General features: G+C 39.2%; 3 protein-coding genes across 6 annotated transcripts; 1 reads left to right on the top strand and 2 right to left on the bottom strand.

Annotated features, from left to right (window-relative positions):
• Window positions 1-65: 65 nt before the first annotated feature.
• Window positions 66-5,448, bottom strand: LOC117484938 (acyl-coenzyme A thioesterase 1-like). The gene is given in 11 exon segments (XM_034133438.1): window positions 66-485; window positions 2,429-2,564; window positions 2,743-2,823; window positions 3,412-3,505; window positions 3,588-3,670; window positions 3,822-3,941; window positions 4,045-4,173; window positions 4,175-4,209; window positions 4,305-4,495; window positions 4,946-5,045; window positions 5,256-5,448. Coding segments are annotated over 11 exon segments (1,287 nt in total). The 3' UTR covers window positions 66-360.
• A 269-nt stretch (window positions 5,449-5,717) lies between these two features.
• Window positions 5,718-20,002, top strand: LOC117484937 (uncharacterized protein C12orf56 homolog). 3 transcript variants are annotated; one of them, XM_034133435.1, is made up of 11 exons: window positions 5,718-5,965; window positions 9,036-9,207; window positions 9,288-9,443; window positions 9,814-9,902; window positions 10,174-10,318; window positions 10,733-10,827; window positions 11,263-11,352; window positions 11,452-11,539; window positions 11,623-11,697; window positions 17,563-17,744; window positions 19,244-20,002. In XM_034133435.1, exons 1-11 carry the CDS (start codon window positions 5,829-5,831, stop codon window positions 19,347-19,349), a joined length of 1,335 nt encoding a protein of 444 aa, XP_033989326.1. In that variant the 5' UTR covers window positions 5,718-5,828; the 3' UTR covers window positions 19,350-20,002. The 3 variants fall into 3 exon arrangements, with proteins under 3 accessions (XP_033989326.1, XP_033989328.1, XP_033989327.1); XM_034133437.1 differs by lacking the exon at window positions 17,563-17,744; XM_034133436.1 differs by lacking the exons at window positions 17,563-17,744; window positions 19,244-20,002 and adding an exon at window positions 13,695-13,807.
• Window positions 20,003-20,057: 55 nt separating this feature from the next.
• On the bottom strand, window positions 20,058-24,650 carry LOC117484936 (acyl-coenzyme A thioesterase 1-like). Of its 2 annotated transcripts, none has more exons than XM_034133433.1 (11): window positions 24,618-24,650; window positions 23,686-23,933; window positions 23,376-23,475; window positions 22,735-22,925; window positions 22,476-22,639; window positions 22,253-22,372; window positions 22,019-22,101; window positions 21,843-21,936; window positions 21,195-21,275; window positions 20,877-21,012; window positions 20,058-20,470 (listed from the first exon to the last, which is right to left on the bottom strand). In XM_034133433.1, the coding sequence occupies exons 2-11, from the start codon at window positions 23,876-23,878 to the stop codon at window positions 20,346-20,348; spliced, it is 1,287 nt and encodes a 428-aa protein (XP_033989324.1). In that variant the 5' UTR covers window positions 23,879-23,933; window positions 24,618-24,650; the 3' UTR covers window positions 20,058-20,345. The 2 variants fall into 2 exon arrangements, with proteins under 2 accessions (XP_033989324.1, XP_033989323.1); XM_034133432.1 differs by lacking the exon at window positions 24,618-24,650 and adding an exon at window positions 24,250-24,467.
• Between the last annotated feature and the right edge of the window lie 369 nt (window positions 24,651-25,019).

The raw sequence follows: 25,019 nt of genomic DNA on the forward strand, positions 1-25,019 counted from the left end.
ATTAAGGGGTATTATTTTGAAAAACAGATTAAGATTGATTTAATAATTTAACAAAATAAAGCTGATTTAAAATAGTATCATCTTTTTGTATTTAATATCATGTACAATTTATAATAACATACATTTTCTGACACATTCACAACCTATATTCATTCACATTATGGCACATGTTAGAGGCACAATTTGATCAAAGGCACAACCTAATGTGATAATTCAAAGTAATAACATTTGATTTGTTCTTCAATCCATCAGAGGAATTGGTCAACACATTGAAGAACCAGTCATGTCTTCATGTTAAAGGTAGTTAACATGACCTCGTCACAAAGAACGATGTTTTGTGGGAATGATTTGTGTAATCCGTCACAACTTTGCTCTGGGATCAGAACTGGAGTACATATTCTGCTCCAGGAAAGCTAAGATCTTTTTCCAGGAGTCTTCCTGAGCATCTGAATGGGGTTTGGTTGTTCCTCCCCACAGCAAAATCACTGAAACACACAACGCTGTCTGTGAGATTCACAATTGGAGGATTATACAGGGTTCTTACACCTTTTCCAAAGTCAAATTCAAGCACTTTTCAAGCATTTTCAAGGTGCATTTTCAAGCTTTTCAAGCATCTTACTGCTGTTGTAAATTACATATTTATATACACATACTTATACACAAATGATTATTTCCCTACCTCACATTAAATCAGATGTTCTTTATGCTATAAACAACCAAATGTGTGTTTCATAATAGCATTCTACATGAGGATGAAAGATTAAAAATGTTAGAAAAGAAAACTAAGTTTAATATTTCAAAATGAGTGACCCATCTGTACGTAGACTGGGCATCCCATATAACCTGGCTGAGCCAATATAAAACAATCAGCCAAATAACTTTTCAATATATTATTGATTACTATTTTTGAGGTACTTTTAGGTTGGCAGTAAACACAAGTCAGAGGTAAATGGTGTACTTTGACTCCACTACATGTATTTAATACCTTTAGTTACTTTACAGATGTGGATGAATGATGTGAAATATAATCAAGTGTTAAATCAGACTTTAGTTCCACCTGGAGTAAATTCACAAGCTACTCTGTAGTATACAAAGTCATTCAAACTAGCTGCACCTTTACCAGCTTTGATAACACTTTCATGATCAATCATTATAAAACATATCATATACAATTATTAGGGATGCTACCGATACCGATATCGCTCTCTATTCCTCTCTCCCCCTCTCTCTCTCTCCTGACAGCCCGTCAGTATCTCCTGCAGCTCACTGATCCAGTAATGAGCGACCCGACAGTGAAGAATAAATATATTCATAACTAGTTTAGCTTGTTCCAGAGGTAGATAAAATAGCTAAGTGTGTTAGGTCTAACTCTTAATGTGTGTTCTGCTCCGCTCACCGGTCCGTCACAGCGGGTGGAGCTGCAGGATTTCTGCTTCACACACGTTGCATACCGCTATTTTATTGTCATTTTCGGACACTTAAAATACTGCCAGACTAGTGAAGCCATTTTGGCGAGCTTGTTTTGCCGCGCACAGAGAAAAGTGTCATGTATTTTACATGCAACGATAGCCTAATCTAAAATGTTCTACGACAGCGTACCTTTTGTGTGGTGTGTGGCTCGTCAGCGCAGACTCTCGCATCGTTATTGTTGCACACTTTGCAGGAGGCTACTCTTGGGCTTCGCTTGACCCTCGTCTTAGCCATGGCTTGTATTTGTCTTCTGCTAGCCAACGCTCGTTGACACGGCAACCTCCTGGCATACTGTCATCTATCACTCTCATCAGAATGCCCAGGTCACACACGTAACAAAAACACTTGCCGGTCACGCGCATTGCGCGGGAAGGCCGGAGCGGAGCTGTTTTATGTAAAAGCGAAGCAATTAAGCGCGCTCCGACTTCTTTATTTTCTTTTAATCTAAAAAGCGAAGTAAAGCATTTACAATTTCAAGCACTTTATCCCAAATTCAAGCACCATTCCCAAAATTCAAGCACTTTTCAAACCTTGAAAACACCTCGTACAATTTCAAGCATTTTCAAGGATTTCCAGCACCCGTACGCACCCTGATTATAGCAGTTACTTCTAACATCAACACCAGGGTATTCTAAAATAATAATGTATCTATTTGCACTCGGAGGAAAATAGCTACACCTTATGTAATTGGCTATTCAAGCCAACCTCTAATGTAATTATTAAATAACAGTTTGCATGTGTCTCTGCCATGCTATATACAACCAGGGTGTAAATTGCCAATTTGGCTATATACACACACACCGTAGTGTTGACTATTTTCACCTGGACGCAAATAGAATTGTTCACTATAGTCAACAAAAATGTTGTTTATTGCTGCAGTGATGTAGCGTTGGATCCTGGGAGTTTGTCATTGAGGCTTTCACTGCCTGTGTATCATGTGGGACCCTGTATAACTCACCTTTCTGTCCATCCTTTATAAACTTAGTAGCTCTGAAGTGAGGGGAGTAGGGCGGCTCAATCAGATGTCCAGCATCCGGGTATTCAAGTCTCGTCAGCAGGTGCTCGTTTCCTGCTGCACGCATCATCTGTGCCATCTGAGGTCAGATAAAAACTTCCAAAATGTAAAGAGAAGGTATGGAAGAAAAAATGTGCACACTGTTCAATATATAACATTAAATATTTACAAATGTGTGTATGACTTAATATAATTAAAAAATATATTTGTGAAGTGCTTCTTAAGGTACTCATAGGTATGTGTGTGTGTGTTCTCACATCCTCAGCAGACTCCACTGTGGGCCAGTTTTGATCATCATCGCCGTTCACCAACAATATCGGACAATTTATTTTCCCAACCTTAAAGAGAATACACAAAGAACAACTTCAATATGCCTTTTCATAATAAAGCAATAGTAATCAATACAAAAAGCGATAGTAATGAAGGGCACTGCAACTAAAACCCGTAAATGTGTTAGCATTTTAGCAATTTCTGTTCCCTCGTCTCAAACTCAAAGTTTTCTCTTTCGATTAGAGGACTAAAATAAATTCTGCAGTAAATAGAAGCTGAAGAGATTTTAACATTTTGTTTTTACGACATAAAACGTGTCAGTAAATACCCAACTAGTTTTCTAAAGCTTCTATGTGTGTTCAAAATAGCGTTTACTAACAAGTGCCTAAATGAGACCACTAAACGTCATCATGCTTATCATTAGCCACCTTTAGCTTAGCGGTGGTGAAGTCATGTGACCTAGATGTAGTTAGTTTATTGCTTTCAATTAGATCTCTGCTTCTGTAGGTTGCATTAAGGTTTCAACATTTATAAAAGTGTTGTTAATATGTGGAGATTATCTTGCAGAAGCAAAACATGTTAGCACTTTAGGCGTACGAAAATTTTGAAAAATGTGTCATTGATGACTTGGACACCATAGTTCAACAAGTACTTACGTCCACTTTCTGTGAGATATCATCGGGAATCGGTAGGCCCATACCTCGCCAAATCTCGTAGTTGTTCTCATCCATGCGCATCTTGTGTAAGTTCCTGTTATTACAAATAATTGTTCCCATCAGTCCAGCTTTTGAGTACTGTAGTTCTGTGACTGACAAAATAACAGAGTACATACTTGAAGAACTCATTGAAAACACCTCCAATGGTCCCCCCACGTGCATGTGTGTGGTTGCCACTAATGCAAACACAGCAACGAGGCTGGAACAGAACACAAAGAGAGTTATCACAGTTTGTTATCAGGGCCAAATCTCAAACTTGAAAATGTTCAGCCCTCTGTTGCACAATGTCTAACAGCCAAGACTTCTGATTGTAGTTGTTTTGTTCTATTGCTGCTACATTTGTCACTTGCCTCGACGACGCTGCTCCAAGCTGCCAAGGAGATGCTCACGATCGAGCCGAGGGACAGTCCAAAAAGTCCAACTCTGTCCGACATCACCTGAGGATGGTCCCTGACGATATTAAACGCTGTCTGTATAGATGATTGGAGAAAAACAAGAATGTTTGATACTTGTCTTTGACACACATGAAGTCTGAATATAGTATATTAATAGAATATCATAACCAAAACAAACCTCAAAATAGTTGAGCTCTAACTCTGCTGTGTTAACCTCTGCAGGGTTAAAATACTCCAGCGCCATAGAAGCATAACCGTGAGAACCCAGCAAGGCCGCACGATATTCCAGCAGCCCCCCGCCGCCCCCCCCACATATCCAACAGGCCGGGGAAGGGGCCTGGCCCTGAAGCACGCACAGACAAAATAAAACAGATCACTTATTATGCTATAATCTAACCAAATGAAGGGTAGTTATTTAGCTGAGGCAGGTGTACCTACCATGGGGTATGAACAGGGTCCCTCTCACTCCTTTCTCTTTGATGTCGATCCTCCGGACCCCCGGAGCCATGTACCATCTCTCTGTGAGCGCGGAGGCCAGAGGATCCTGCTCCCTGAAGCCCCCCCCAACATGTCCACTGTACACCGAGATGTTGACTAGCTGAGGGATGCACACGTTCAACTTTCTCAACCTGACGGGTAAAAAGATTTTAATTTAGTTCCGTTTTTAGAGTGAATTTGCTAGTTTATAAATGCAGTTATATGTTATACATACAATAATTTGATCATTTATGAGTTCTGTATTATTGATAGTTATGTATTTTCTAATTAATTTAATTTTATCTCACGTTTCTTTTCTTTTTTTTCTGTAAACATGTTTGTATTATTGTATGAAATGAAAGTATGTTTGAGTACTCAAAAAAGCGCTTTATCAATTAAATGTACTGTTATTATTAACAAATATATAAGCAAATATTATATATTGTATGTAATGTTTATATTAGCTTAGGAAATTGATATGAACTCCATTCAAAAAGCAAGCGTTTAAAGTTTGGTTGCTTGCAATCCTAACCTGAATAAGCTTGAATTAAAATAAATGTCTTGGCTAATGTTTAGATTCAGTCCCTCTGCAGGTGTATTACCTGAGGCCTTCCCGGCTGCCTGGGACAGGACGCATACTCCACAACAATCCCATGGCTTCTTTCCCTGTGTAAGTTCCCCCACAACTCAAATCATCTGCAACTAAAAGAAGCATTAAAATATCAATACAACAAAGATTAACAAGCAATTTGGCTGTAAACGGAAGTACAGGAGGAGCTGATGTTGAACTTATAAATAAAATAAACTCATATTATTAAACAAAGCTGTTTCAAAATTAAAAGCTAAAAATGTCCCTAGTAAGGGTAAAGATGTAAACATTAGTTTGAGGAGATAAAAAAGAGGATACCTCACCAGAAACAGTGCCTCTGTGATCACTGAAGTAGTGCCCGAAGGCCTCCCAGTAGTCCTTGTCCTCGGACTGGTGGAGGGAGTGAAGGGTCACTGGAGATCCTGGAGGCAGATTCTCCACCTGCACTTTGAACGCCTCGTCCACCATAGCCCGAGAGGGGTGCACGGAGACAACGGGGGGGCCGGTGTGAGACATGCTGGAGAATCCTCTGTGAATCCACGGCTTGAGATGTTTGGTGTAATGGCTTAACCTGGTTAGTGGTGGAATTTGAATAAGTACATTTAATCAAGTATAATTTAGAGGTTCTTATACTTTGCTTCAATATTAACACTTTATGTTACTTCATTTATATTAAAGATATAGTCATAAAGATTGCATTATTACAGATAAAATACCCCAAAACTTAAAAAATTAAAAAAGTCTTAAATGTAATAATCAATTCAAGGTTACTCTTATAGCCTACCTCCTTTATTTCAGTGAATGAACATGTTTCCATGCACTAAATGCTGCCTTCCCTATTATCTTGTTTCTAGACTTTTCTGTCAAAGTAGTAGTAGTACCAACCTCAGGCACTTATGACCAGATACTTGCGTGTGCGTGTGCGTGTGCGTGTGTGTGTTCAGAGGTCCACTCTGTCATTAGACCCGCTCCACAGAAGGAGGTGCAGTGCCTCGTCTGACTCTTCTCCTGGAAAAGCACTTCCTGGCATCAGGTATTGGTAACAACACACTTGATACACAATACAGGGCTCTAACAGGAAGAATCTTTAGTTTATCTCATACATTCTTATAGCCTACCTCCTTTATTTCAGTATTATCACTTTCTGAAAATATTGTACTTTTTACTCCACTACAGTTATCTGATAGCTGTAATTACTCTTTAGATTCACATTAATAATACAAAATACAGATAAACAAACTGATAGGCCTATATTATTATCTATTTAACCATTCAGCATAATACGTAGAGTTGTTGTACTAATACCAGTACTTTCGTACTTGTAATGCTTAACTTTTACTTGTAACAGAGTTCCTCTACATTGTCGTATTACTACTTTTACTTAATAAGCGTATTTCATACAAGTAATAACAACTGAATGAACATGTTTCCATGCACTAAATGCTGCCTTCCCTATTATCTTGTTTCTAGACTTTTCTGTCAAAGTAGTAGTAGTAGTATCAACCTCAGGCATTTCTGACCAGATACTTGCAGTTGTCTTGTAGTAAAATACACAGAGCTCAGTATACCTCTCGAAATGCGGACAAGATTAATCTTTAGCAGGTGAATACAACGTTTTAACTAAGCGTGAAGGCACCACGAGTTAGCTTTCTCGACCGCTAGCCTCAGTTAGTTGAACCAGTTTTAACTCCACAAGTTAGCGTTGAAATTACTTATTAAAAAACGACACTCCGCCCCAAAACAAGCAACCGTTCCCATTCTACAATACAAATTCTGCACATTCAATAGACATGTATTCGCCGTTAGCTCACTAGTAAACCTTAGCTTTGGCTTACCTTTCAAGAAGAAGTGTCCACCTCGACCCTTGGAACTTATATCACTGAGCACTGGGATTAGGTTCAGTGAAGCCAAGGACAAGCCGTGAAAAGCCATTCTCCTGTTTTCTAAATGAAACCCTTGTTTATAAGAAAACCCTACAAAGTTAAATCAAAATACTCAGTTTTTGGTCGTGATTTTGGTCGCGTTGCGTTCAAGTTATGTATGTGTAAATGAGAACCGTTAAATCTGTTCAACTTCCGTTCCTTAATCGTCATATCATTGCATTGATTGAACTCATTTGCTATTAATTTATTAATTTCTCATCCGTTATACTTTATTTTAAAGAGTATAGTTTTGTAGTTATTAATTCAATAAATATTCAATTTATTAAATAGTTTCAGATTAATCTACACAAGTCCATAACTTTGAAGCAGCTTTCAAATTATGAGAATAGCTTTATTTTAGTGTTATATAATAATTAATAGATACATGAATACTATTATAGTATTCAAGTTTTGGAAGATTCATAGCTAACCACACTGAAGTTATGGAGGTATTGATCAGTCTTCTCATATTTTTAAGCCTCAAATTGTCCTTCTCCCCCCCTCTAACATCACCAGAAGTCATGATTTAAGGGGTCTTTTCTCAAAAAAATTTACCGGGGGAGCATCCCCCCGGACCCCTCTAGTATTGTTTGATCACCATTTCCACAGCCCCACCTAAAATATTTTCCACCAGCCGCCACTATAATGTCGTATTTCTTTACTGAGATAGTATCTTAGTAAAGAAATACGACATTATAGCTAAACAGGACATGGCAACTAAAACAAAATAAGATACTTGAATGTGGAAAAAAAAAAATAAGATGGGGAAATTAAAGGTTACAAAAGACATATGTAAATAACTTAATTCATGTAAATAAAAAAATATGAATTTGATCATATCCTATTAAATCAGCCAAATATTGCTTTAAGGCTGAGTTCATAAATGTATGATACTATATGAAGCTCAGCGCAAGTTCAACCAGGAAGACCGTCTCTACTCATTCATGTATTTCTATTCCCATGTTATTACTCTCTCTCCTCTCAATAAGTGACCGGGGGCGTCACTCTTCAGCTTAACCAATCACTTCGCTCTATTCCCAAGAGTAATTTCCGTCCTTTTCATTAATTCCTCTGTGTTTTGTGTTCGTGCGTCAGTCAGGTAACAGGAAGTGATTTACGCTTATTGAACACTGACTTGTTGCCTGGTTACAACAAATGCCGCACTGATTTTTCGACGGTGTGTGTGATGTTAACTCAGGAAAGTGCAAATGCTGCTGTCTAATGCTCATCTGTCTCTCTGCCTGAGTGTAGTTCACCCCTGGGAGGTCATTTAACACACACACACACACACACACACACACACACACACACACACACACACACACACACACACACACACACACACACACACACACACACACACACACACACACACACACACACACCCCAAAGGAAGTGATGATGGATCTTTAGGGACATGAAAGCAGTTTACAGCCTTTGAAATCATTACCTTCAAATCACTGAGCAGGCTGCTGGTGGGATGGTGGTGGAAATAATCCCATGTTTACTACTTGCAAATTAAATTGTGTTCATCAGACCACTTGGTGTAAACTGCAGAGACAATTAGATACAAATGAGATGACTTTATAACCATTGAAGATTATAAACTCAGGATTAAGGACTATCTGACCGCTTATTGCACACGTCTTGTTACTTAATATGTCATTGTTTTATGTAAAATGCTGTTTTATTACCGTGGTTAGTTTCTTTTAAGGGCAATTGGTTGTTTTTAACTTCTTGTTGTTTAGCTTGATGCCTGTTGCTTTATGCACATTGTGAAATTGAATCTCAATGGGAAACACTCCTTGTTAATAAAGGTTAAAAAATGATTGCAGAGTAGATCGTGTGAGGTTAGAAGGTTCTGTGCAGGGTCAGTTCAGGACCTGTACAAACTAGTAAATGCACATCAACACATTATTATGACAGTGCCTTACTGTATGTTCTGGGAGGAAATGATTTGTATTCTCTGTAGGCAGTAGAAGGAAGTCAGGAAATGAGAGAGTGATGCAACAAAGATCCCTTAAAATTAAGCCATTGGAGCTCACTGTACTGTATTACCTTTTCTCAATATAGCACTCACTGTATCCTTTAGAGCTAGTACAGTTAGTATTAGTAAAACTCATGCTTTTCTATCCACGTTAAGTTAAAGTTAACCTCCTCCATCTCTTTCCTCTCCATCAGGAGCCCCAGTGAAAGTGTGACAGAGCATCACATGTTACCGCCGCCGCGTTCTGCCTCCTGTCCAAACGCCGACACTTTGGGCCTCCTGAGGGTCCCTCACCCCCCCCCCACAGCCTCCTCCCTCTACTCCCCCACCTCCAATCATAGACTGTTCCACTCCGACACAGGCCAGGTACCCCCTTCAAAACCCTTTTTCTGCATTTGGATTCAATCATTTAAGAATACAGAACATGACGTGTGTGTTGTGTTCAGGTACCGAGGAGGCTCATTACAGTTTTGTCTCGCCTGTTGGGAAGAGACTGTGTGAACAGTGGAGAGGAGAGGGAGGCCGAGCTGCATCTGTACGCAGTGTCACCTACGTCCAGACTCTACCTCCACCTGCAGAGCTCATGGAACAGCTTCATTATTGTGAGGGATCATTATTAAAGCCTCTCACCCATTTAGCATTGCACTCCCAATAAATGAACAGACTTAAAAAATCAAAGAATCACATTTTTTTTTATTACACTCATTCAACTTCCTTGTCAAAACTTGGTGCCTACATTACCCACAATGCTTTACATAGGCCCACTGAATCATTTTTGATGTGTATTTCAGTGGAGGTCCACTTTAAGGCCTAACAAATTCGTTAACACCATGTTCACCTCAAAAGCTATTTGAGAAATGTTTCTGACATTATTGGATTATTTGCTATTCATCCCTTTTGAAAAGCAATATATATGTACCTATATTTGTTTGTTTATGGTCCTTGTGTGTGTGTGTGTGTGTGTGTGTTCAGAGGTCCACTCTGTCATTAGACCCGCTCCACAGAAGGAGGTGCAGTGCCTCGTCTGACTCTTCTCCTGGAAAAGCACTTCCTGGCATCAGGTAACAACACACTTGATACACAATACAGGGCTCTAACAGGAAGAATCTTTAGTTTATCTCATAGACATGTGAAAAAAATCTTCTGCTGGACATTTGATAATCATTTCACTGGTTCTTTCACAGGTTTTCCTCTATTACATTAACTTAGAATTTACACAATTTCAAAGCGGATGAGATTGCCTGACTTTAAATAACATCACCTAGGATTTTGAGAAACTTGGATGAACATTTTCACTATTTTCTGACATTTTGTAAACCTGTGTGTGTGCAGCTGGGAGCGGACTGCTCACCTGTTTGCTCAGCTGAGCTCGGAGCTGCTGCAGGAGGGGATCGGAGTGGAGAGTCTGTACCTGCTGCTGCAGGAGCTGAGCACCGCCGCGCACCGCAACATCGCTCTGCGCCGACTCTTCTGGAGGGTGAGGGCTCCAACAGTCACACTAACTAATAACAACGCAACATATTCTAGAATAATTGCATTTTTGCTACATGTGTCTTTACATTTTCTGGACCAATCTATTAATTGATTATTGATAAGGGAAAGAAAATGGTTGCGGCCCCGTACTTTATAGTATTGGGAATTCCATTTTTTGCTCCTCTGCTTGCCTTCCACTAGCTCAACATATCTATTTGCAGTTTCAAGATAAAGAAATCCTAATAAATATTAAGTGTCCAGACATGTGGTCAAAGCTCTTTTCCTGTTGGAAGAAGTATTAATAACTATACTTGCTATACAAAATGTCCTCACAAAGACACACTTACATTCAGACAAATGTGAGTGTGTTCCACATCCAGAATAAACTTCAGTAGAGATTTGTCATGTTGTGTTTCAGTCCAGTGAGGTGTGCGTGTTCCTGGTTCAGACTCTGGAAGAATCTCTGCACGGCTGTCAGAGCCTCCATGGAGTCTACACGGCAGATCAATTACTGTAAGAGTGTGTGTGTGTGTGCAGGATTGTGTGTGATCTGAGATTGTAAGCTGCTTTGATTTTACACAACACACTTATGGCTATTTTAGAAGGCAGAAGGCTTGGTGTGTTTGTGTTCATATTCCTATATTTATCTCCCTGCTTCCTGTTTGTCAACCAAATGGAAACGAATTGTATTGACTGTATATATTTCTTTAATAGGATTAAAACACAACAGCATACTTTTAAAACAGTCAGCAGTGAGAACATATTTCAGATGACACTGAAATATGTTCAGTGTCATCCTATAAGTTAAGTTCTGTGTTAATTTATTAAGTCAACCACGTGCACAAATAATTCGGGCTAAAGAGAAGATTTGTTGGTCCAGAGAGTAATTGTATTATGTATGTTGTATAAATGCTCTGAGTCTAACACCAGCTCGATGTTTCTGCACAGACTAAGCACTCTGATCGTGCAGACGCTCGCCGTCATGTTCAGAGAGACGGAGGTCGAACCAGCCAGATTCAACCTGCTCTCTGCCAAAAAGTAAGCATCCCACCTGTGCTCTAAATATTTCAAATGTATATAAATATCTAAATACATTTTTATCCTGTTGTAAACTCCCTTTTTTCTCTCTCCCTGCAGAGGTGCCCTGGCCTCCAGAATGCTGCTTGCCTTGATTTGTGATGCAGAATTACAAACACAGAAGCAAAGGTCTCTGGTAGACTGTGAGGTCAGCGGCTCTCTGCTCAAATATATATCATAAATATTATTTATGTAATCTGTTTTAATGTAACCCTTGTCCTTCTCTGTCAGCTTCAGGCCTTACTAGCGGAGTATCTGGACTCTGCCTGCTCTCTGCTCTTCGAGCTGCTGCTTTTAGGCCACGAGGTGAGTTTTAACTGTAGGTCGACATACATAAATGATGGTTGCTACCTTACCTCCACATACGAATCAAACGTATTAGTATGTGATCCTGTTTTGAATTAAAAACATTTGCAGGTCTATAACAATCAAACTATATATACAGTGGCGGCCGGTCCATAGGGGCGCTAGGGGCGCCGCCCCACCTCTTCCCATATTGAAAAAAAATAAAAATAATAATAATTAAAATTAAAATTAAAAAAAAAAAATATGTTTAAAAAAAAATATATGTTTTTATTTTTATTTTTAATGAACAAGGTAAATATTATATAATTGGTATCAGTAAAATGTATAATCTACAATAAAATCTCGTTTAAAATTGTGTTACGATGTCTAAAGTTACTGATAAGTCACATGTTTCCTGCCTGGCCTTGCCCATGCACCTTCTCTCGTCTGGGCGCTAAGAGAGGAGCCTTCAACCAGTGCAGCATCAGCCACTAGCAGCTGACTGTTGCTATCTGTAACGTGTAAACTATGCCGCGAAAATATAATTTCAGCCAATCAGCGTCGTCAAAGATGACGGTCACCAGGCGCCAATGTCAGCGCCCAGTGCAGTCTGTGAGTAGTTTGGACAGTGACTCGTATCCGGTTGACGCAGTAGTTGATGAGGATGGCTTCGTGTGCAGGTGGAGTCTCCGGACCTCGGTCCCCGGCTAATTCTGTTCAAGAGCTAATCTCCAATCCTTTCGAAAGGAGAAGTTTGGCAGATAAATTGTTGCTTAAAGACCTTGCACCGGACCAACCCGATTTGAATATATCGCAGCAATCTCGTGAAAAAGACAACATTTATACACGAGGCTTCACAAGTAGCTGGTACACAAGAAAGGCTTGGCTAGCTGGATGCAAACAGGTAAATGCTGTCTTTTGTTTCCCATGCTTGGATATCACTTTATATGTAGAGAGGAGGTTTCCCATGGTTGTTAGAAGTTTATTAATAAGTGGGCATTTATCACAGAAGTGATTGTTCTGTCTCCACGTTTGTTGCATTGTCTGTGATGTATTTTCCAACGGTTATAGCTCCTGTTCTGTCCCAGCAACACTACACGGTTTGCAGCTCCACCACATTTTTGGTTTATCTTCGGTGTCGCTTAAAATCTGCTTCCCATCGGACTAAAACCTCCACGTAATCTGAAGACAGATACTTGAAGTTATTTAAACCTTTTGCAAACTTTATGTTCTTTCTTGCTCTAGCCTTGCCAGTTACATTGTACATAACACATATATTATCATTATGCTAACTGGTTGTTCGTGTTAGACGATGTAGCTTTTTCATTTCTGAGTTATTGCTATATGTAAATAAGCCTGTTTGTAAATAATCCTCAGAGAAACAAAGAAAAAACACAATTTATGACATTTTGTGCTGTGGTTATTTTTTTTAAATTGCATTTATTCACAGTTCAGTTTGAAATGCTGTAGTGACTTGTATTGAACCACTTAAATATTTATAATTAATGCTACTGAAAAGATGCTATTAATTTTATATCTCACATGCAGTTCACTGTAAAGCTACTTGGTGAAGGTGTTGGTTCATAAAACATGAACAGTTTTAAGAAAGAAAAAAACAGACCAGTTCTGAGAACACAAATTCCTGGTAAAGTAGTAGATGTTGAGGTTGATAAATAATATTTTCCACACTGAAGATTATGGAGGTATTGATCAGTCTTCTCATATTTTTAAGCCTCGATTTCTCCTTTCCCCCCCCCCTCTAACATCACCAGAAGTCATCATTTAAGGGGTCATTTCTCGAAAACAATTTCCGGGGGGAAACCCCCCGGACCCCCCGGGTAGGTCACTTACGGTACGTCAAGAGCCCCACCAAAAAAAAAGACCACCGGCCGCCACTGTATATATACTAAATATATTCTTATTTGTTAAATGTTAAACCTCTTGAGTTTGCAAGGGTGAATCCAAACATGGTGTCAGCCGGTGACTCTACACGTATCTGTAACCTTTCTGTGTTTTAGGCCAGCAGATGTTCCCTGACAGAGAACTTCCTGTCTGTTGGCTGGATCCTCCGAGTCCTGCAGCCTCATCCTCACCAGGGGCCTCATTTATAAAGGGATATACGCTCAAAAAATGGCGTACGCCAGTTTCTACGCAATGTTTGCGATTTATAAAATACTAACTTGACGGGAAAATGTGCTGTCCTCCACGCAAACTCTAACCCATGCGTACGCACTAAGCACACAAACGGGAGAGACGAGAAACTGCGACACCGTTGGCAGAAGGAAGAATGGAGAGAAATATGTGGAAATAATACCATAAATAAAATGTTACCTCATTTATCAAATATGAAGAATTCATTTTCAAACATTGATTAAAGCCAATCTTAAAATGATTAAACAAACGCCTGTTTGAGACTCCTCAGTGCACACAAAAACATAACTTGGAGAAATAAATAAATACGGATATGCTATTTAAAACCACCTCGAATATGTTGTGTTAATGTTATGAAATGTTTTCTCATAAATGATGCGGTAAGCAGGAGGACAGAATTACGTCTAAACTGACGCCGTTTTGCATTTCTATAGGTTGTAGATACGAGCATGGTTTTATATACTATCACGTTTAATCGTGTTTTATGCCGTTTGCCAAGACTTGATAAGTCGCTCGTAAAACACAGGAGGTATGGAAACTAAGAACACCATATGTGGTAAATTGTACAGCTAATATAACACAATCCATTAGTTGTATTTCCTTTAACTGGTGGATTATGGATATATAGTTGCTGATCGACAGCTGGAACACAAACCACCAAATACAACAAAAATAATTCAGATCCAGTCGTCATGACCAGTGGCGGCCGGTGGTCTTTTTTTTTGGTGGGGCTCTTGACGTACCGTAAGTGACCTACCCGGGGGGTCCGGGGGGTTTCCCCCCGGAAATTGTTTTCGAGAAATGACCCCTTAAATGATGACTTCTGGTGATGTTAGAGGGGGGGGGGAAAGGAGAAATCGAGGCTTAAAAATATGAGAAGACTGATCAATACCTCCATAATCTTCAGTGTGGAAAATATTATTTATCAACCTCAACATCTACTACTTTACCAGGAATTTGTGTTCTCAGAACTGGTCTGTTTTTTTCTTTCTTAAAACTGTTCATGTTTTATGAACCAACACCTTCACCAAGTAGCTTTACAGTGAACTGCATGTGAGATATAAAATTAATAGCATCTTTTCAGTAGCATTAATTATAAATATTTAAGTGGTTCAATACAAGTCACTACAGCATTTCAAACTGAACTGTGAATAAATGCAATTTAAAAAAAATAACCACAGCACAAAATGTCATAAATTGTGTTTTTTCTTTGTTTCTCTGAGGATTATTTACAAACAGGCTTATTTACATATAGCAATAACTCAGAAATGAAAAAGCTACATCGTCTAACACGAACAACCAGTTAGCATAATGATAATATATGTGTTATGTACAATGTAACTGGCAAGGCTAGAGCAAGAAAGAACATAAAGTTTGCAAAAGGTTTAAATAACTTCAAGTATCTGTCTTCAGATTACGTGGAGGTTTTAGTCCGATGGGAAGCAGATTTTAAGCGACACCGAAGATAAACCAAAAATGTGGTGGAGCTGCAAACCGTGTAGTGTTGCTGGGACAGAACAGGAGCTATAACCGTTGGAAAATACATCACAGACAATGCAACAAACGTGGAGACAGAACAATCACTTCTGTGATAAATGCCCACTTATTAATAAACTTCTAACAACCATGGGAAACCTCCTCTCTACATATAAAGTGATATCCAAGCATGGGAAACAAAAGACAGCATTTACCTGTTTGCATCCAGCTAGCCAAGCCTTTCTTGTGTACCAGCTACTTGTGAAGCCTCGTGTATAAATGTTGTCTTTTTCACGAGATTGCTGCGATATATTCAAATCGGGTTGGTCCGGTGCAAGGTCTTTAAGCAACAATTTATCTGCCAAACTTCTCCTTTCGAAAGGATTGGAGATTAGCTCTTGAACAGAATTAGCCGGGGACCGAGGTCCGGAGACTCCACCTGCACACGAAGCCATCCTCATCAACTACTGCGTCAACCGGATACGAGTCACTGTCCAAACTACTCACAGACTGCACTGGGCGCTGACATTGGCGCCTGGTGACCGTCATCTTTGACGACGCTGATTGGCTGAAATTATATTTTCGCGGCATAGTTTACACGTTACAGATAGCAACAGTCAGCTGCTAGTGGCTGATGCTGCACTGGTTGAAGGCTCCTCTCTTAGCGCCCAGACGAGAGAAGGTGCATGGGCAAGGCCAGGCAGGAAACATGTGACTTATCAGTAACTTTAGACATCGTAACACAATTTTAAACGAGATTTTATTGTAGATTATACATTTTACTGATACCAATTATATAATATTTACCTTGTTCATTAAAAATAAAAATAAAAACATATATTTTTTTTTAAACATATTTTTTTTTTTTAATTTTAATTTTAATTATTATTATTTTTATTTTTTTTCAATATGGGAAGAGGTGGGGCGGCGCCCCTAGCGCCCCTATGGACCGGCCGCCACTGGTCATGACTCCACTCCGGAGGGATTCCCCCATCATTTCTTACAGTTTCTCATCAAGGGGGTGTCTCCTGTCCCCGGGACAAACACACTGCCTGAGGAAGGTTATGTGTATTTGTTTTGTCATTAACTTTTTTCGGACCACTTATTTATTTATTTTGGTGACGATCCGACCTCCATGCTGCTACTCTGGTTCAAACTGCATCCACCAAACAATATGATTTATCTCGACCTCCCCACAATAACCAAAATCTGACACGGTGTGAGATGTCTTTTTTAGCTGTTCTATCGTAATTTCCTGCGATCTTCTTCATGCAGTCAGTCAAAATGAATGAATGAATGGGCGTTTCTTTGACTATGTATAGGCAAATATGGGCGTTACGAGTCGATTGTGATTTATCAAGGGAAACAGGCGTAGGGAGTGCCGTACGCACTTCCCTCGCCGGTACGCAACGTTTTGTGAATCGGAAAATGGCGGAAAATTTCTGTACCTATTTTTGTGCTTTGTACTACGTAAGCAACCTTCCTACGTCAATCCTACGCAAGGCGTTATAAATGAGGCCCCTGGTAAACTTCCTTACTGTTACTCAAATACTGCCAGTCCTTTTTTACTGTCATTTACTGTGTTTTTTCAATGACATACTGCTCGTTCTCTCCTACAAAAGCTAGGCTCTAACAACACTGTTATCAGATCAGTTTTCTCTCCTTATCTCTTTCTTATTAGCATGAAAAATGTAACGGTTGTAGCCTCAAAATGTAACCAGCATTGGGAATATTAGCGCAAAATAATTATAATTCGATGAGATTAGTAAAATCTTTTTTATTTTGGTTCTTAAAACTTTGAAAGAGTGAGACATCTTCTCTTTAGTGGATAGTGTAAACTTTCATTCCTAATATGGCAATAACTTTTAATTATGTCCACTTAATGTAAAACCCTGACTACACTGACTTGTATCTGTGTAGTTTTTCACCAGCATAGAGAAAAAACACTCAATATGTTTATTGTCTTTATTCTGTTGTTAATGTAAAGCACTTTGGGCTGCATGTCTTGCATGAACAGTGCACAAATGAAATCAATAAAGTATATCATTACTATTGTTTGAGAGGTGTTTTCACATTCCTTTACTAAAGGGGAAGATGTCCGTGCACTTTTCCAAAATGTAAATGTAACATGGGCAAAGTTAAATTCGGAAAGTCACACATTTGAAAGCTAACCATAAAAGCCAGACACATATAGAACTTCACTGCTACATGCTGATTATTTTGTGCACAACACACTCCTCATCCTTCTCCTCTCTGCAGATGTCCTTCATCAGTCACCAGGCCCAGCAGGTGGTTGTGGTTCTGTCCGACCTGCAGGACTCCCCCCTCGCTCCCTCTCAGTCGGTGCTGCTCTTCCAGCGCTGTCGCCTCCTGCTGGCCTGCCTGCAGTACAACAACCTGCTCGCTCAGCACCTCAGATCTCACTTCAGGGAGGAGTTCAGGGGCCTCATTTATAACGCCTTGCGTAGGATTGACGTGAGAAGGTTGCTTACGTAGTACAAAGCAAAAAAATAGGTACAGAAATTTTCCGACATTTTCCGATTCACAAAACATTGCGTACCGGTGAGGGAAGTGCGTACCGGCACTTCATACGCCTGTTTCCCTTTATAAATCACAATCGACTCGAAATGCGGCGCAGCTTTTGCAGGCTTCACGTAACGCCCATATTTGCCTATAAATAGTCAAAGAAACGCCCATTCATTCATTCATTTTTGACTGACTGCATGAAGAAGATCGCAGGAAATGACGACCGAACAGCTAAAAAAGACATCTCACACCGTGTCAGATTTTGGTTATTTTGGGGAGGTCGAGATAAATCATATTGTTTGGTGGATGCAGTTTGAACCAGAGTAGCAGCATGGAGGTCGGATCGTCACCAAAATAAATTAATAAGTGGTCCGAAAAAAGTTAATGACAAAAAAAATACACATAACCTTCCTCAGGCAGTGTGTTTGTCCCGGGGACAGGAGACACCCCCTTGATGAGAAACTGTAAGAAATGATCGGGGAATCCCTCCGGAGTGGAGTCATGACGACTGGATCTGAATTATTTTGTTGTATTTGGTGGTGTGTGTTCCAGCTGTCGATCAGCAACTATATATCCATAATCCACCAGTTAAAGGAAATACAACTAATGTGTTGTGTTATATTAGCTGTACAATTTACCGCATATGGTGTTCTTAGTTTCCATACCTCCTGTGTTTTACGAGCGACTTATCAAGTCTTGGCAAACGGCATAAAACACGATTAAACGTGATAGTATATAAAACCATGCTCGTATCTACAACCTATAGAAATGCAAAACGGCGTCAGTTTAGACGTAATTCTGTCCTTCTGCTTACCGCATCATTTATGAGAAAACATTTCATAACATTAACACAACATATTCGAGGTGGTTTTAAATAACATATCCGTATTTATTTATTTCCCCAAGTTATGTTTTTGTGTGCACTGAGGAGTCTCAAACAGGCGTTTGTTTAATCATTTTAAGATTGGCTTTAATCAATGTTTGAAAATGAATTCTTCATATGATAAATGAGAGGTAACATTTTATTTATTTCCACATATTTCTCTCCATTCTTCCTTCTGCCAACGGTGTCGCAGTTTCTCGTCTCTCCCGTTGTTGTGCTTAGTGCGTACGCATGGGTTACAGTTTGCGTGGAGGACCGCACATTTTCCCGTCAAGTTAGTATTTTATAAATCGCAAACATTGCGTAGAAACTGGCGTACGCCATTTTTTGAGCGTATATCCCTTTATAAATGAGGCCCCTGGTCTGTGCTCAACATTCAAGGAATTTGGAAATAATTAACCCATATGATTTCAGTAATTTATGTACAGTCACAAACTCAAGTGAAGTCTGTCAACATTGCACACGTTGTATCAGGTTAAAATAAGACCCTAATGATGCAAGTTTAATGATCTGTTTATGTCCTGCCTGCAGGTACTTTGTGAAGCTGTCCTGTGTTGAGGTGAAGCTGCCCCCTCACTACCCGATCAGCCCCCCCACCCTGCGGCTGGTTGAGCAGATCCTCACTCTGCTCAAATGATCGCACAAACACACGAGTGTACCTGGAGACAGGCTGTGACAGCGTGTGCCTTTACCAAAGTGTGAGTGAGTTTAAACTCAAAGTGTGAGTGAGTTTTAACGCATGAAGCATCTCTGCTGCCGTTACAGGTGAAACTCAAGTTCCCAGCAGAAAGAATATGACTTTTATTTGTTTTATTAATAAGTGTTCCTATGATGCTGTGAAGCAAAAATCTTCTCTGGAATTCATGAATGTAAGCATTGCTATAAGCTAAATGCTAAAATAGCGATGTTAAGCAGGTAGTGTTTACAGATTTCACCATCTTAGTTTAGCATAGTAGCGTGAAAATATGATATTTAGCAATGAAAACAAATGTTCCTGATGTTTGTTTGGATTCTGCCTGTGTTTATAATTTAACCTGTAGATGTGTCCGATGTCAAAACTGTAAATCTGCAAAGTGTTTAGGTGATATGCACTCTAAATAAAGTTAAAGATGAAACTTTGAAATCTGTTATAAATTACAGCTAAATGTGATAGAGATCACTCAATATTGTTTCAGTTGAGATCAAAATAAAATTACACATGCATAGACTTTAAGATGTTTGGACAGATGAGTCTCCGCTGTGTTTCTTGTTTTGTTTTGGTGCTTAAACAAATATTAAGGGGTATTATTTTGAAAAACAGATTAAGATTGATTTAATAATTTAACAAAATAAAGCTGATTTAAAATAGTATCATCTTTTTGTATTTAATATCATGTACAATTTATAATAACATACATTTTCTGACACATTCACAACCTATATTCATTCACATTATGGCACATGTTAGAGGCACAATTTGATCAAAGGCACAACCTAATGTGATAATTCAAAGTAATAACATTTGATTTGTTCTTCAATCCATCAGAGGAATTGGTCAACACATTGAAGAACCAGTCATGTCTTCATGTTAAAGGTAGTTAACATGACCTCGTCACAAAGAAGGATGTTTTGTGGGAATGATTTGTGTAATCCGTCACAACTTTGCTCTGGGATCAGAACTGGAGTACATATTCTGCTCCAGGAAAGCGAAGATCTTTTTCCAGGAGTCTTCCTGAGCATCTGAATGGGGTTTGGTTGTTCCTCCCCACAGCAAAATCACTGAAACACACAACGCTGTCTGTGAGATTCACAATTGGAGGATTATAGCAGTTACTTCTAACATCAACACCAGGGTATTCTAAAATAATAATGTATCTATTTGCACTCGGAGGAAAATAGCTACACCTTATGTAATTGGCTATTCAAGCCAACCTCTAATGTAATTATTAAATAACAGTTTGCATGTGTCTCTGCCATGCTATATACAACCAGGGTGTAAATTGCCAATTTGGCTATATACACACACATCGTAGTGTTGACTATTTTCACCCGGACGCAAATAGAATTGTTCACTATAGTCAACAAAAATGTTGTTTATTGCTGCAGTGATGTAGCGTCTGATCCTGGGAGTTTGTCATTGAGGCTTTCACTGCCTGTGTATCATGTGGGACCCTGTATAACTCACCTTTCTGTCCATCCTTTAAAAACTTAGTAGCTCTGAAGTGAGGGGAGTAGGGCGGCTCAATCAGATGTCCAGCATCCGGGTATTTAAGTCTCGTCAGCAGGTGCTCGTTTCCTGCTGCACGCATCATCTGTGCCATCTGAGGTCAGATAAAAACATCCAAAATGTAAAGAGAAGGTATGGAAGAAAAAATGTGCACACTGTTCAATATATAACATTAAATATTTACAAATGTGTGTATGACTTTATATAATTAAAAAATATATTTGTGAAGTGCTTCTTAAGGTACTCATAGGTATGTGTGTGTGTGTGTGTTCTCACATCCTCAGCAGACTCCACTGTGGGACAGTTTTGATCATCATTGCCGTTCACCAACAATATCGGACAATTTATTTTCCCAACCTCAAAGAGAATACACAAAGAACAACTTCAATATGCCTTTTCATAATAAAGCAATAGTAATGAAGGGCACTGCAACTAAAACCCGGAAATGTGTTAGCATTTTAGCCATTTCTGTTCCCTCGTCTCAAACTCAAAGTTTTCTCTTTCGATTAGAGGACTAAAATAAATTCTGCAGTAAATAGAAGCTGAAGCGATTTTAACATTTTGTTTTTACGACATAAAACGTGTCAGTAAATACCCAACTAGTTTTCTAAAGCTTCTATGTGTGTTCAAAATAGCGTTTACTAACAAGGGCCTAAATGAGACTACTAATGTCATCATGCTTATCATTAGCCACCTTTAGCTTAGCGGTGGTGAAGTCATGTGACCTAGATGTAGTTAGTTTATTGCTTTCAATTACATCTCTGCTTCTGTAGGTTGCATTAAGGTTTCAACATTTATAAAAGTGTTGTTAATATGTGGAGATTATCTTGCCGAAGCCAAACATGTTAGCACTTTTTAGGCGTACGAACATTTTGAAAAATGTGTCATTAATGACTTGGACACCATAGTTCAACAAGTACTTACGTCCACTTTCTGTGAGATATCATCAGGAATCGGTAGGCCCATACCTCGCCAAATCTCATAGTTGTTCTCATCCATGCGCACCTTGTGTAAGTTCCTGTTATTACAAATAATTGTTCCCATCAGTCCAGCTTTTGAGTACTGTAGTTCTGTGACTGACAAAATAACAGAGTACATACTTGAAGAACTCATTGAAAACACCTCCAATGGTCCCCCCACGTGCATATGTGTGGTTGCCACTAATGCAAACACAGCAACGAGGCTGGAACAGAACACAAAGAGAGTTATCACAGTTTGTTATCAGGGCCAAATCTCAAACTTGAAAATGTTCAGCCCTCTGTTGCACAATGTCTAACAGCCAAGACTTCTGATTGTAGTTGTTTTGTTCTATTGCTGCTACATTTGTCACTTGCCTTGACGACGCTGCTCCAAGCTGCCAAGGAGATGCTCACGATCGAGCCGAGGGACAGTCCAAAAAGTCCAACTCTGTCCGACATCACCTGAGGATGGTCCCTGACGATATTAAACGCTGTCTGTATAGATGATTGGAGAAAAACAAGAATGTTTGATACTTGTCTTTGACACACATGAAGTCTGAATATAGTATATTAATAGAATATCATAACCAAAACAAACCTCAAAATAGGTGAGCTCTAACTCTGCTGTGTTAACCTCTGCAGAGTTAAAATACTCCAGCGCCATAGAAGCATAACCGTGAGACGCCAGCAAGGCTGCACGATATTCCAGCAGCCCCCCGCCGCCCCCCCACATATCCAACAGGCCGGGGAAGGGGCCTGGCCCTGAAGCACGCACAGACAAAATAAAACAGATCACTTATTATGCTATAATCTAACCAAATGAAGGGTAGTTATTTAGCTGAGGCAGGTGTACCTACCATGGGGTATGAACAGGGTCCCTCTCACTCCTTTCTCTTTGATGCCGATCCTCCGGACCCCCGGAGCCATGTACCATCTCTCTGTGAGCACGGAGGCCAGAGGATCCTGCTCCCTGAAGCCCCCCCCAACATGTCCACTGTACACCGAGATGTTGACTAGCTGAGGGATGCACACGTTCAACTTTCTCAACCTGACGGGTAAAAAGATTTTAATTTAGTTCCGTTTTTAGAGTGAATTTGCTAGTTTATAAATGCAGTTATATGTTATACATAAAATAATTTGATCATTTATGAGTTCTGTATTATTGATAGTTATGTATTTTCTAATTAATTTAATTTGATCTCACATTTCTTTTCTTTTTTTTCTGTAAACATGTTTGTATTATTGTATGAAATGAAAGTATGTTTGAGTACTCAAAAAAGCGCTTTATCAATTAAATGTACTGTTATTATTAACAAATATATAAGCAAATATTATATATTGTATGTAATGTTTATATTAGCTTAGGAAATTGATATGAACTCCATTCAAAAAGCAAGCGTTTAAAGTTTGGTTGCTTGCAATCCTAACCTGAATGAGCTTGAATTAAAATAAATGTCTTGGCTAATGTTTAGATTCAGTCCCTCTGCAGGTGTATTACCTGAGGCCTTCCCGGCTGCCTGGGACAGGACGCATACTCCACAACAATCCCATGGCTTCTTTCCCTGTGTAAGTTCCCCCACAACTCAAATCATCTGCAACTAAAAGAAGCATTAAAATATCAATACAACAAAGATTAACAAGCAATTTGGCTGTAAACGGAAGTACAGGAGGAGCTGATGTTGAACTTATAAATAAAATAAACTCATATTATTAAACAAAGCTGTTTCAAAATTAAAAGCTAAAAATGTCCCTAGTAAGGGTAAAGATGTAAACGTTAGTTTGAGGAGATAAAAAAGAGGATACCTCACCAGAAACAGTGCCTCTGTGATCACTGAAGTAGTGCCCGAAGGCCTCCCAGTAGTCCTTGTCCTCGGACTGGTGGACGGAGTGAAGGGTCACTGGAGATCCTAGAGGCAGATTCTCCACCTGCACTTTGAACGCCTCGTCCACCATAGCCCGAGAGGGGTGCACGGAGACAACGGGGGGGCCGGTGTGAGACATGCTGGAGAATCCTCTGTGAATCCACGGCTTGAGATGTTTGGTGTAATGGCTTAACCTGGTTAGTGGTGGAATTTGAATAAGTACATTTAATCAAGTACAATTTAGAGGTTCTTATACTTTGCTTCAATATTAACACTTTATGTTACTTCATTTATATTAAAGATATAGTCATAAAGATTGCATTATTACAGATAAAATACCCCAAAAGTAAAAAAAAAAAAAAAAAGTCTTAAATGTAATAATCAATTCAAGGTTACTCTTATAGCCTACCTCCTTTATTTCAGTGAATGAACATGTTTCCATGCACTAAATGCTGCCTTCCCTATTATCTTGTTTCTAGACTTTTCTGTCAAAGTAGTAGTAGTACCAACCTCAGGCATTTATGACCAGATACTTGCAGTTGTCTTGTAGTAAAATACACAGAGCTCAGTATACCTCTCGAAATGCGGACAAGATTCATCTTTAGCAGGTGAATACAACGTTTTAACTAAGCGTGAAGGCACCACGAGTTAGCTCTCTCTCGACCGCTAACCTCAGTTAGTTGAACCCGTTTTAACTCCACAAGTTAGCGTTGAAATGACTTGAAAAAACGACACTCCGCCCCAAAACAAGCAACCGTTCCCATTCGACAACAAGTTGTTGAAGAATGGGAACGGTTGCTTGTCATTTACAATACACTGCACATTCAATAGACATGTATTCGCCGTTAGCTCACTAGTAAACCTTAGTTTTGGCTTACCTTTCAAGAAGAAGTGTCCACCTCGACCCTTGGAACTCATATCACTGAGCACTGGGATTAGGTTCAGTGAAGCCAAGGACAAGCCGTGAAAAGACATTCTCCTGTTTTCTAAATGAAACCCTTGTTTATAAGAAAACCCTACAAAGTTCAATCAAAATACTCAGTTTTTGGTCGTGATTTTGGTCGCGTTGCGTTCAAGTTATGTATGTGTAAATGAGAACCGTTAAATCTGTTCAACTTCCGTGCCTTAATCATCATATCATTGATTGAACTCTTTGCTATTAACTTATTAATTTCTCATCCGTTATCATTTATTTTAAAGAGTATAGTTTTGTAGTTATTAATTCAATAAATATTCAATTTATTAAATAGTTTCAGGTTAATCTACACAAGTCCATAACT

The sequence above is a fragment of the Trematomus bernacchii genome, unplaced genomic scaffold (genome assembly GCF_902827165.1).
Source record: "Trematomus bernacchii unplaced genomic scaffold, fTreBer1.1, whole genome shotgun sequence".
Classification (NCBI taxonomy): Eukaryota; Metazoa; Chordata; class Actinopteri; order Perciformes; family Nototheniidae; genus Trematomus; species Trematomus bernacchii.